Consider the following 13,587-nt stretch of genomic DNA (forward strand, 5'->3'; position numbering starts at 1 on the left):
GGAGGCACACGCAGCCCTCCACGCACGGGCGCCCGGAGCAGTTGGACGGCGCCGCCTCCGAGTTGCAGGTGGCGGGGCAGGCGGGGCCGCACGGCTCATAGCGGCTGTTGGGAGGACAGGACATGGCTGCGGGAAGACGGAGAAGGGGAGGGTGCCTCAGGCGGGTGCGAGGGCGTTGCTTCGTTGCTTTGGCTGTTCCCTTTCCGGGCGGGGCGCCCTGCCCAAAGCGCTCCACGAGACTTCCCTCGCCACACCCTGCTCCTCCCCCAGAGCGCCTCAGGGCACCTCCATCCCTCCAGGTGCGGGATCCCCAACATCAGAGACACAGTTGACTCCTTTCCCTCTTCGTTCACGGACAACCAATCTGTCAGAAAGTCCTGTGAGCTCCATATTCAAAAATCTATCTAGAATCTGCCCCTTTCTCTTACCACCGCCCCAACCCTGGTCCAGTCCCCTCCAAGCAGCCTTCTGCCTGGTGTCCTCTGGCCCCAGGCTGCTCCCAGGCTGTTCCTCCCAGACAGAGGGACCCTGAGGACACCCGTGGCGTCCCTCTCCTGCTCAGAGCCCCTGTGTGGCTCCATCTCAGGGGGAAAGCTAGAGTCCTCCTGGTGGCGCTCGAAGCTCCCATCACCTGTGCCCATCACCTCCCTCATCCCCTCTCCCTCGCCCTCTCCCTTTGGCTCCCTCTGTCCCAGCCACAGAGGCATCCTCACAGGTCCTCATGCTCCCACCTCAGGGCCTTTGCATTGGCTGTTCCTGATGCCTGTATTGGCCTTTCCTCCGAAGGCAGTGCATCATGTGATTAAGAGAAAGCTCCTGGAGCCTGAACAGCCTGGGTTCAAATCCCAGACTCCCCTTCCTAAGCTGTGTGATTGTGAGCAAATGATTCCATTGACTCCGTGCCTCAGTTTCCCCATCAGTAAAATGGGATAGTAATAGTACTGGGATAGTAATCGTACTGACCTCACAGGGTGGTGAGGGGTACACGAGGTAATCTATGCAGAGACACCTGATAGCGGCATTGCTACTTAGCTCACTCTATTGCCCTTGGCCGCTCTGGGCTCCCACGTCACCTGCTCAGGCAGGCCTTCCCATGAGCCTCCCATTTCCTCTTCTTACATGAATACCGTTTCTTTTGCTCATTGAAGACATTCCGTAGTTTACTGCTTACTGTCTGTCTCCCCCGCTGGAATATGAACTCTGAGAGCAGGCATCTGATCCACCTCAATCCCAGCTGACTCGCCAGCACCAAGGACAGGGTCTGGCCCGCAGGAGATCCTGGCTCATTCAGAAACCAATGCCTGTGGCAATGAACCCAGGGTTCCGCCTCGGCTCTGGCACTGGGGAGCTCGGGAGGGGGGACATTTACTGGCCAGTGAGGACATATAGAAGTGACCAAGACAAACCCCACACGGCCTCAGGGTCTCCCCCAGACTTACTCCTCCTGTGGAGTCCCTGTCTCAAGCCCTACACCTGGGTCTGGGCACCTCCCCTTCCCTGCACACTAGACTTTCTGTCTCCAGAAAGTTTTTTTGGGAGCCTCACAAGGGCAGGGACAGGTCGGGGCCAGCACACACCAGCGGAAAGATGGGGCCAGATAGGGGCTCAGGGAATGCCTTTGAGTAAAGGAATGAGTGAATGAATGAATGAATGAATGAATGAGTGGATGGACACCTGACTAAGGAGCTTGGACTTTATCCAGAGGCCATTGGGGGAGCCTCGAAAGGGCTACAAAAGAAGAGATGTTCACATTTCTGCTTCGGGACTCTGCTGGCTTCTGCACGTGCTCCTCTCTCACCCCCAGACCCACTTCCTGCTCCCCTTTTTTCTCCCTAGGGTCAGCTCCTCTTACAGGTTTCAGATTGGGCATCCCTTCCTCTAGGAAATCCTCCGTGACCCCGCCAGGCGGAGTTGGGAAGCTTTCCTGGTGTCCCATGCCCGCCCTGGAGTTCCCCCGAGCTGGCCCTGGTCACTCTGTGCCTCCCTGAGCCCAGCGGGGACTACTCGGGACTGTCACTGGCTAGGGATGGGTCTGCCCCAACCTCAGGCTCAGTGCGGGCACCGTCTGGCCATCTCCGCCATCCCTGTGCTCCTGGCGTGGTCCAGCTTCAGGATGAGCCACAAGAAGTGCGCAGACACTGAGCAGCCGCAAGGAGTCCCCGGCCTTCCCACCACGTGATCCCAGTCCACCCCGGGGAATCCACTCACGGCAGTTGGCTGGTGCCCTCCAGTCGCCGACAGAGACGCCGTGCTCCCGACAGGCCTGGGCGTAGGCGCTGAGGCTGCGACACAGGCTGGACCGGTCCCCGTTGAGCACACACAGGTCATACACGCACTCCTCCAGGAAGGGCCGGGGCGGCAGCACGCCGTGGCAGGCGGCGAAGGGGCCGTCGGCCTGGGTCAGCATGCCGCAGAGACGGTTGCCCTCGTAGTGCTGGGCCTGGCCTGCGGTGCAGGAGGGACAGTTGTCTTGGCAGCCGTCGTCACACAGGAAGTCCCCGTCGTCCAGCTTCCAGCTACTGGCAAACTCCATGGGGTCCGGCGCCAGCTCCAACTCGGGCGTGAGGAAGTCATCGGCCGGGTCGCTGTTGTAGTTGCCGCACAGTCCGCACACCTGGTCTCGGAAGCGCTCCGGCAGGCTCACGGCCAGCTGGCAGTCCCAGTCATAGGTGACCACCAGCCCGAAGTTCAGCTCGACGATGCCCCGGGTCCCACTCTGGTACACGCGCAGGCGCCCCTCGGCCAGGGAGGCGGGCAGGCGCGAGCGCTGGTTGTCGATCTGTGGGGGGAGGAGAGGGTGGTCAGATCCCGTGCGGTCTGGCCTTCGCCCCTTCCGCCCTCTTTCTCCCGCTTCCCTGCTCCAGCTCGGATCCCTTCCTCCTGCTGCTGCCGTCGACCAGGCCCCGGGCTCCCTGCCCTTGCTTCCCTGTGGCCTGAAATGTTCTTCCCCGAGACGTCCGTGTGGCTCACTCCGTGGCCCCTTACACAAGCTTGGCTCAAATGTCACCATGGCGGTGAGGCCACACATGCCCCTATTTTGTACGGCAACCCCTCCCTATGCCATATTCTGCTTCCCTGCTCTATTTTTTTTTCCTATAGCTTCTAAGGCTTCTAACATATAATTGGCAAATTTCTGGTGTTTATCATTTGTCTAGCTCCGTAGACTGTCAGCCCCACCAAGATGGGAGTTTTGTCTGCTTTGCTCACTGCTTCTTCTCCCCCAGTGCCTATAACGGAGCCTGGTAGGAGCGCAGGTGCGCAGTAAGTGAAGAAAGGCATTGCTGCATTAAATGACCATTCCCTGGGCATGCCCTCTGCGTCTGGCCCTGGCCAGGAGGTCCCTGAGACACAGTGATCACCGGCACAGCCCAGAGCCTGCTCTCATGGGGCACCCGGTCCAACAAGGGAGACAGAACCGTCACGAGATCAGAGCAACAGCTCAGCGTGGTCAGGACTGAGATGGTGGATGCACAGGAGGTTGTGAGAGTCTAGAAGAAGAGCCAGACCCAATCTTGTAGGTCAGAGGAGGCTTCTTGGAGGCACGGACAGCTGAGCGGAGCTGAGCTGAGCTGAGCTGTAAAGGACCAGTGAGGTGGACACCTGGGTGGCTCAGTCGGTTAAGCATCCAGCTTCGGCTCGGGTCATGATCTCATGGTTCATGGGTTTGAGCCTTGTGTCAGGCTCTGTGCTGACAGCTCAGAGCCTGGAGCCTGCTTCGGATTCTGTGTCTCCCTCTCTCTGACCCTCCCCTGCTCACACCGTCTCTCTCTGTCTCTCAAAAATAAATAAAAAACTTAAAAATAAATAAATAAAAAGAACCAGTGAGGGAAAGCCATGGAAATACGGGGGAGGGGACTCCTCCGCAAGTATCCTAAGTGGAGACAGAGTCTGGCCAGGAGTTGAGGAGTGTGTCTCTCTGTCTTTTGGGCGCAATTTCCTCTTTCTGAGTGTTTGTTCTTAATTTTTTCTTCCCATATGCTTATCTTAGCTAAGAGGAGGAGGTATGAAAAAAAAAAAAGAGGAATAAGAGGCAGAGGGGACCACAGGAAGTAAGACAGATCTTCATTCAGTCAATGGCCCTTCATTCACAGCAAGGCCGCCGTGAGCCCTCCTGTGTGTCCAGGTCGGTGCTGGGCAGTGCTGTGGATGCAGCTGTGACCGAGACACTCACAGGCTCTCGGCCCAGGGAGCCTACAGTCTCTCCATTTTTAAATGACACGAGTAATATTTGCTCATTACTGAAAACTTACAAAATGCTCATGAACAAAAACCAGGAGAGAGAAATCACTCACATTGCTGTGGACACACACGTACATTTATAAATCCCGCCTGCCAGGGTTTTTATTTCCTACCTTTCAATTTATGTAATTTTTTTCTTTTTAAATAATGGGACCACACTCTGGTTTCTCTTCAGATCACATAAATCTTTCGCCTTTTTAAATAATGGGACCATGCTGATGTCCCCATTTCATGAAGCCCGTTTTTCACCTAGCAATGTTTTGGGGACATCCTATCATGATTCTTTTTGTTTTCACTTTTTTTTTCAGTTTATTTATTTATTTTGGAGAGAGCGAGCACACGTAGGGAAGGGGCAGGGAGAGGGAAAGAGAGGATCACAAGCAGGCTCTACTCTGTCATCGTGATAATACATTGTGAGCCCGACATGGACTGAAATCAAAAGTTGGACACTTAACCAACTAAGCCACCTGGGCACCCCTAATGTTTATTTTTTAGTTTATTATTTTGGGAGAGAGAGAAACAGTGTGGGAGGGGAGGGGCAGAGAGAGAAGGAGAGAGAGAATCCTAAGCAGCCTCTGAGATCAGCATGGAGAGCCTGAGTTGGGGCTCGGTCTCAAGATTGAGGGGTCATAACCTGAGCTGAAATCCAGAGCCAGCTGCTTAACTGACTGAGCCACCCTGGCGCCCTGATCATGATTCTATCAGGAGCTCTCAACCTCGGTCAAGTCACCGACCTCTGTAAGGATCTGACAAAGGGAACAGGGCCTCTCTCTCTCTGAAAAGCTGCACAGCCCGTTCAAAGTTCCTCACGTAACTTCAGCAACTTGAACTCCCTCTGCACTCATGCTCAATCCCTCTAGATCTGGAGAACACCTACTTGAATCCGCTTACGTATTCATCTCCCAGATCCACCCGCACACTCACAAAATGAGGGAGGTACAAGACTGTTCAGTGCTGTGCTGTTGGCTATTGTGAAAAAAGCATCCATTCACGGGGGACTGAGTTAAATGAATGATGAGGCATCCATCCAATGGAGTACCGTGCAGATGTAAAAAAAAAAAAAAAAAAAAAGAAAGAAAGGAAAAGAAAGCAGAGGCTCCCTTTAGGCTGATATGGAAACAGCTCCAAAAGGTACCACTCAGGACACAAAGCAAAGGGCAGAACAGAGCAGACGGCACAGTGCTCTTTGCTAAGAAAGGGGAAAGGTAAGAATGTACTGTTCACATCGCTTGGATTGGCATAAAGGAACCCTAGGTGAACCCTCAAGAAATCAACCAAACTAGCTACCTGTGGGGAACAGGGGCAAAGCAGATGAAGACGGGAATGAAAGCCAGGCCTAGGGGCACCTGGGTGGCTCAGTGGGTTAAGTGTCTGAGGACTCTTCATTTCGGCTCAGGTCATTATCTCTTAGTTCATGGGTTTGAGCCCCGCATAGGGCTCTGCTCTGACAGCTTGGAGCCTGCTTGGGATTCCCTCTCTCTCTCAAAAATAAATAAACAAAGATTAAAAAAAAAGAAAGCCAAGGGCACCTTGGTGGTTCAGTCGGTTAAGCGTCCGACTTCAGCTCAGGTAATGATCTCACGGTTCGTGAGTTTGAGCCCTGCGTCAGGCTCTGTCCTGACAGCTCAGAGCTTGGATCCTGCTTCAGATTCTCTCTCCCTCTCTCTGCCCCTCCCTCACGCTCTCTCTCTCTCTCTCTCTCTCTCTCTCTCTCTCTCAAAAAGTAAATAAACATTAAAAAAAAAAGAAACCCAGACCTTTAACAACATATCCTGTTTGTTCTGAGCTACGTGAATGCTTTACTTATCAAAAAATATTAATAGCAACATCATGGAAGAAATTCACAAGTACTGTGCTGAGCCAAAGAGGCTTCACACAAAGAGCTTCTTACCCTGTGTGAGTCCATTCATATGAAGTTCTTAAACACGCACACGTGCGTGTGCACACACACACACAAGTTCTTGAACAGGCAAAACTAATCCATGGTGGAAAAAAGAAATCAGAACTGTGGTTGCCTCTGGGGGTGGGTTGGGATTGTTTAGGAAGGGGAATGAGAGAATGTTCCAGAATAATGAAAACATTCTGTATCTTTTTTATTGTTACAATTTTTAAATGTTTATTTATTTTTGAGAGATAGAGGGTGAGCAAGGGAGGGGTAGAGAGAGAGGGAGACACAAAACCAGAAACAGGCTCCAGGCTCTGAGCTGTCAGCACAGAGCCCGATGTGGGGCTCGAACCCAGAACCCACAAGTAGTGAGATCATGACTGGAGCAAAGTCTGATGCTTAACTGACTGAGCCACCCAGGCACCCTGAAAATATTCTGTATCTTGATGGAGGTCTGGGTTGCACATTTGTCAAGATTCGTGACTTGAGATTTACAAATTTTATTATGCGCACATTTGATATCAAAAGTGAACAAAACAGTGTAAAAATATTGTGTACGGCAGAATGGTGAGGAGTTTAAGTGACTCAGAAGCCAGCCTGCCTAGGTTCCCAGCTCCACCTCTTACTGGCTCTGAGCCCTTGGGAAGTCACTCCTCTCCCTGGACCTCAGTTTCCTTTTCTGAAAGTGTTAGTAATAATAATGTGGTGCGCCTGGGGGTTCAGTCAGTTGAGTGCCTGACTCTTGATTTTGGCTCAGGTCGTGATCCCAGAATCATGGGATGGAGCCCTGTGGTCAGGATTTGGGATTTTCTGTTTGGGATTCTCTCTCTCCAGCCCCGCCCCACCCCTCCCCTGCTCATGGTCATAAGTGCTCTCTCTCTCAAAAACAAACAAAAAACAACAAGAACGCCTACCCCCACAGATCGCTGTGAGTACCCAATGCGTTTATACACAGAAATCCCTAACAAATCCGGGACAGGGCAGGGCTCACTAAATTTAGTGTTTGGTCGCTTAAGAAATTCTCCATAGCTGGACATTTTGTTGCCTTTTTTTTTTCCTGTCGCTATCACAAGCGACATTGGCAGAAACGTTCTTTTTCTAAACCATATTTCTGAGTATCCTTTAATTTTCTAGAAGGAGAATTGCGGGACAAAAGGGATTGAACGCTCCGCCACAGTTTCAAATTACCGCCGCTCCTCCCTCCCCTCCGCCCCGCCGCCTCCGCCCCGCCGCGCCCCCTCCTTCTGACCCGAGGCTCCTAGGTATTCACCCTGGAGCTTCCAGATACTCACTCTGACGAAGCCGACCTCCCCGCGCACCAGCGACACTGCGTGGCTGTAGGCGCGCACGGTGACCAGGCCCACGTAGGAGACGCGGCGGCTGCCCCGGTGCTCGTTCTTGGCCTCCACGGTGAACAAGGGCATGTTCGGGTCCTCGCTGCACAGCTCCACCATGGTGTACAGGCACGTGCCCATCATGTCGTAGCGCCGGCCGTCGAAGGTGGTGTAATGCGGGTCACCCTGGGCGCGGCAGGTGGCCACAGAGACCGCCGCACACCGGGCCTGCCCGTCCACCATCTGGCACTGCTGCTGGAAAGGGCACTGCACATTTTTGCAGGAGGGCTCCTGGGCTGGGGTAGGGGGGAGGGATGGCAGAGAAAGAGTCAGGAGTATGCTCGCTGGTGGGAATCCCGTGGCTCTCCTGCTGCGGGGCCCATTTTAGAAGCAGGAAGACTGAGGTCTGGAATCTCACAGGGAGAGAGAGAGCCGCCCAGGCATGACCTGACCCCATGTCTTCTGAGTGTTCCCTGTTAGGATTAATCACCCACCCCTCCCCCATCCTACTATTTGAGCCCAAAGTGGCTCTTGAGGGGCTTCTATGGCCGGGGTGCGGGGGGGCTTTTGGCCAGAGCTGGGGACCCTAATTCCAGGGTCCTAGCTTGAGGCAGGGGGTCCACACAGGAAGAAATAGCTCTTCCCTGCCTCCCAGTCTTCAAAACCTCTTGTTTTCTGTCTGATTATAATAACTTACTAGATACTCCCTGAAAACTTTACAAATGTAATTTATTATGCCCTTGCTACAATCCTGTGACAGTTATTATCTCTATTTTTTTTAACATTTATTTATTTTTGAGAGACAGCAAGAGACAGATCATGAGCAGGGCAGGGACAGAGAGAGAGGGAGACACAGAATCTGAAGACAGGCTCCAGGCTCTGAGCAGTCAGCACAGAGTCCGATGCAGGGCTCGAACCCACGAACTGCGAGATCATGACCTGCACCAAAGCCAGATGCTTAACTGACTGAGCCACCCAGGTGCCCCTATTATCTCTATTTTACAGACGTGGAAACTGAGGCCCACAGAGGTGAGGTCACACGCCCAAGGTTGTCCAAGCAGAGGTGGGATTTGAACCTGGGAAGTCTGGCTTTAGCATGTGTGACCTCTGACACCAGTGTACTGCGTGGGGGCAGCTCTGAGCCTAAGTTTACACAAAAGGCCAGGTCCTAGAGATTCACGTTAACACATGCAAGGCACCTAGAATGATCTCTAGTATATTGAGAGGTAGCTCCCCCCAGCCTGGTGGCCATTGCTATGATCATACTCTCAGACCTCTTGAGCGGGGATATAAACTTTCCTCTCTGGGGTGGGGGAGTGGTAGTTAGCAACTGGTACAGTTGCTAAAATATCAAATAATTCCGGGGCGCCTGGGTGGCTCAGTCGGTTAAGCACCTGGCTTCTGATTTCAGCTCAGGTCATGATCTCACGGGTTTGTGAGTTCAAGCTCAGCATCCGGCTCTGTGCTGACAGCGAGGACCCTGCTTGGGATTCTCTGTTTCCCTCTCTCTCTGCCTCTTCCCTTCTCGCTCTCTAGCTCACTCTCTCTCAAAATAAATAAATAAGCATTAAAAAAATATTTCAAAAGATTTCCAAATTGTTTGATAAGAAGTTGCTGAACTGATGCCAGTCCCTCCCTGTCCCCGCCCCCCGAGATCCCTCCCTCCAGGCACCTCCAGGCACCTTGGCTCTTCCCTAGGACCCTATCTCTACCCCCCAGACCATGGGGGCTTCTAAGACCCTGCTGCAGTGGTCTGGCCAGCATCTCTTCTGACTGGTTGGGACCTTGGATCTCACTGGTCACTAAATATTTAGCAGTTCCTGGAGTGGAAGGGGAGGGAGGAGCTGGGAATCGTTAGGGAAGGGAGGGGGGCAGAGGATGGAGCTGAGGTGGGGACAGCCCAGCCAGAGGAGCAGGTGGGTGGGAAGAGGGAAGAGGCGAGAGAGCCCGCAAAGGGGGACCAAGGTCATTTCCCGACACTCACTTCGGCCACAGACACCTGCTGTCCCGTAGCTGATGGCGCGGGCCAGCCCGAAGGTGAGCAGCCCAAAGCTGGTGGTGGCCTCAATCACGTGGAGCTTGTCAGCAGTGCCAAGCTCCACTTCGGCGTACGAGAACTCACTGCCTGGCACAGCGGTCCAGGAGAGGTCGGCCCCCAGCCTGCGCCCTTCCATGGTCAGCTCCTTAACCGCCTTGGTCCGGGCCACCACCATGGCCACGCCATTAGTGCCTGGCATGGTCTTCACCACATAGCTAGGGCAGTAGGCTGCCACATCCGGGATCAAGGCCAGATGGGGGTCATAGGTGACCCCATCCCTCACGGCACCTGTGCCAAACTGCAGGACCTGGACGCCCACGTCCGAAGACAGGTAGAGGGGCTGGGATGGTCGGACCTCAAACTGGGCCACGTCACCTGCCTGGAGCCCGCGGGAGCCAGTGGTGCCCCCCTGCTGGTAGGTCAGCTTCGTGGGCTGGCTGGCCACGACGTAGACCAGATCGAAGCGGGTCTGGGAGGACAGAGAGGGCACCACATAGTGGGTGCCCCAGGCAGACGTGGGCAGCAGCTGCTCTACCACGTGGTTGCAGTTGGTGTGTTTCTGGGCACAGCTGTGGCCAGAGAACACAGCCACGGGGCTGCTGGCTGTGATCTTTGAGCCGGACAATTCACCTGTGCCCTGCACCTGGGCCACCTGGTAGGGCTTCAGAGACAGGCTCAGGACACTGCCTGCTGCGTAGAACTTGCTGTGGAATGTCACCGGCCCGGCCAGCTTAATGCTGATCGAGGCCCCTGCGGCCCCAGCCACCACAGCGAACTCCTTGACGTGCCTGGAGGAGACGCTGGGAGGCGTGAGCACAAAATACTCCGTGCCCAGAGCACGGACGGGCCACAGCCGCGTCAGTTCTGCCGTGTCAGGCTTCGTGTTTACGGCCTGCGCAGAGATGGCGCGGTCTGAGCGGATCACCACCGCTTGTTGGAAGGTATCGCTGCCCAACATCTCAGCGTTGGCGTTAATGTTGACCGCGACTGACCGCCCGGGCTTCACTACCACATTCTGGGAGGTGCCGTCTGCCTGGCTGAGAATGGAGACCGAGGCAGGGCTGTCGGACAGACTGGAGAGGAGGAGGTGGAGAGAGACCGGGCGGTGCGCGGGCAGGTAGTTCTGTAGGAAGGCTGCAAAGAATTCCACCTCCCCGGTGTCCTGGGGGTCCACTGCGGCCCCCGGGGTCAACCCTGAGGGGGAGAGAAGGAGTTACGGCTCTGCTTGTCCACCCCTCCCCAGCGGACAAGTAACCGCTTGCACTGGGCCTAGATACCATGTTGAAATACTGTGAAATAGTGACTGGAGCATGTCCCTGCCCCCCGCCCCCCTTCTCTCTTTCCTTTCTCCTTATTCACCTTACGGGCCTTTCTGGCTTTGTTTTCTAAAAGCCTGAACACTTCCGAAGGGGATCTCAAGCTCCAAGGCCAATGGGGCCAGGTGAGCAATGCGAATGTTGAGAGACAGTCTGGGTGGGGAGTGTGCAAGCCAGAGCCTTCATGTACCGAGGAAAGTGGGGCGTCGCTACCAGCTTCGGCCTGTTATTATGATGGTTTACGGGCTCTTTTTTTTTTTAAGCCAGATCTTACCATTTTTTTCATGAGAAGCTGGCTTTTTGGATTTCCTTGGGAAATCTCCAACCCCAAATTGTTTTTAAGTACTATGGGGCTCAAACTGGCTGGATTCAGGTGCCCGTTTGATTTCTGTCTTGATAAAACTTGGAGGGGGGTGTAAAGGGGACAGAGGGAAGAAGACTGTGGGAGTGTGGACAATGTATCTCCTAGAAAGAGAGAGGAGTCGGTGCTTTTCAATACCCCCGACCAGTAAGAGATTCTCCAGGGCTGGGAAGAGAGGGAGAGGGGGAGAAGAAGGGGAGGAGATCTATAGGATCTTGGAGAGAGCAGGGGCGTTACAGGACTGTCTGCTGAAGAAGGGGAGCTGGAAGGCTGTCCCAGTGTCCCATGGGGCCAGAGGATCAGGGACAACGAAGGCTTCAAAAGTAACCTACGCAGATGCTGACTGATTCCCACCTTTCCACCTGTACCCTGGCTTCATCTGAGACTCTGGGTCCTGGGCATTAGCTTTGGGTATCGGGCACCAAGCCCTCCAAGAATGACTTTAGTGAAAATTTCCATCACCTCCACAGAATGAGATTCGAAGTCAAAACATTGGTTGCGTTACAGAAAATGGAGAAAGTGGTAGTTCTCACATGCTTTAATTTGGGGACCGTGTTTTTTATTTGCTTCCTTCTGGGACAGGGAGACAATGGGCAAATTCTACCACAGTCTCTGCAGAAGCCGTGGGACCCCTCTCCATCTCAGTGTACGGATGGAGGCTGCTGGCCCCGCAGGCAGAGTGCCCAAGACCAGAGCGAGGACAGGGATAGGATCTCAGGCCAACTTACCCCACAGGAGGGTGGCTCCGGTCCAGAGTGTCCACAAGCTCCACAGGGACCCCATGTCTGCAGTGAGAGAGAGGGAGGGTCATAGGAGGCAAGTCTGGCCCCTCTGGCTGGACACTGTCCTGGAGAGGACAGAAGGGCCCAGTCTCGGGACAGGGGCTCCTTGGGCACCAGGAAGGCTGAGGCAGGCTGGATCCACGGGCCAGTGTGTGTGTATTTAGGGGAGTCAGACGTTCGGTAGGTCTGGTTGAGGGTGGGGGAGGGCAGGACGGGGAAGGATGGGGAGTTGGTGTCCAGTGGTCTGGGGTTGGGCGGAGGAAGCCTGGAATCAGGGGCCAGAGTAGGGGACCTGATGTCCCACTTCTAAAGGGGACCCCAGCCTGTCTCACCTGCAGGTCCCTGGAGCTGCAAGGCTAGCCCCTGGGCTGGGCTATATAGCAGAGTTTCTGGCCTCCTTGGGCCACACCCCGAGCCACCTACCAGGAAGATGGTGCCAACTTCCTGGAGGAGGCTGGTGATCCCCGGGTCAGGTCGAATGGGGACCCTGAAGGCCTGGGAAGGGTGGAGGCTGAGCCCAGACACCTGGGCCCTGAGAGGGGTGTGAGAACAGCTGGTGGCTGTGGCCTGGGAGCCTTCTGGAAACTTCAGAACTGGAAGGGTGGTGTCCCAGAGGGAAACAGCTGGGGAGCAGGGCACTGAAGGCCTGGGTCCCCGGGGGCAGGGTGGGGAGTAAGGGGCAGAAGGTGGTATTTGATCTTGTTTGCTCGGTCGATGGTTGGATTTCTTCCTTTCCCTCCGGCCAGGAACAATTGCAGAGGACCTATATCTGGGTTCTGACTGCTCCGTAGTCCCCACAAGCTGATTCCTGGGCCCCAGCCATCCACGTCTTGCGTCCAGGTGGCACTGTGGGGGGTGGGGGCAGGAATCTGGGCACCTGACCTCGGCCGCTGGGTCCCTCCACCCCCAGGTCAGCAGGGCCTCCTGGGTACATTGTCTGCAAAATGGGGAGATCAAAACTAGCCTCGCTGCGCTTATCTCCCGGAGAGCGCTCTGTACTCCCTGTAGGACTGTAGGTGGGAGGCAGGCTCTTCTGGTGGGGCTCCCCCGTGGAGAGCAGGGCAGGAACTGGGGGGCTGGGGGCTGTGTGTGAAGAAGGATGGAGGCCTCCGCTTCCTGGTTCCACGCAGTCACCGGGATCTACGTCCTGGAGAATTATTTGTTTTCTGGGAGGTCTTTTTGCCCTGAGAAGGGACTGGCTGAACAGGCTTTGGGGAACTCTATGCCCCCCATCAGCCCAGGACCTACCTGGGATGGGAAATGGGGGCCTACATCGCACACGGGGAGGGGAAGAAAGGGCCCTTGAGAGGTGGTGTGGGCTTTCTGAGAAGGGGTCTGTTTGTCCAGAGAAGCTCCCCTCCTCCCAACGTCAAGACTCATTAGACTCATTGTTTGCTGGGGGCGTCTCCCCTGGAAACACCAGCTGCTGGGCCTGGAAGCCCTCGGGACAACACCCCAGCAGCTGCTGCCCCCAGGACTTCTTCCTCCTCTCTTATCACCAAAGCCGGGGCCTCGTGGTGGCCCGGGTGGGCGAGGGCTCTGGCATTCCCCACGCGGGGCAGGCTCCCAGAGGGGAAGAGCGAGAGAGAGGCCGACACTTGAATGGCTCCCAAAGTCAACCAGGAAAATGAA

General features: G+C 55.1%; 1 protein-coding gene across 1 annotated transcript in view; it reads right to left on the bottom strand.

Moving 5' to 3' along the window:
• The window catches only part of FCGBP (Fc fragment of IgG binding protein), a 38,621-nt gene extending 26,665 nt beyond the window's left edge, over nt 1–11,956 (bottom strand). The window contains exons 1-6 of the mRNA XM_029925647.1: nt 11,902–11,956; nt 9,443–10,690; nt 8,084–8,095; nt 7,417–7,754; nt 2,209–2,779; nt 3–126 (exon numbers count right to left, since the gene is read on the bottom strand). Of these exons, the coding sequence (XP_029781507.1) occupies nt 3–126; nt 2,209–2,779; nt 7,417–7,754; nt 8,084–8,095; nt 9,443–10,690; nt 11,902–11,956 (2,348 nt within the window). The remainder of the gene's footprint in view (nt 1–2; nt 127–2,208; nt 2,780–7,416; nt 7,755–8,083; nt 8,096–9,442; nt 10,691–11,901) is intronic.
• Nucleotides 11,957–13,587: the final 1,631 nt, after the last annotated feature.

Source organism: Suricata suricatta, chromosome 16, assembly GCF_006229205.1.
Source record: "Suricata suricatta isolate VVHF042 chromosome 16, meerkat_22Aug2017_6uvM2_HiC, whole genome shotgun sequence".
Taxonomy (NCBI): Eukaryota; Metazoa; Chordata; class Mammalia; order Carnivora; family Herpestidae; genus Suricata; species Suricata suricatta.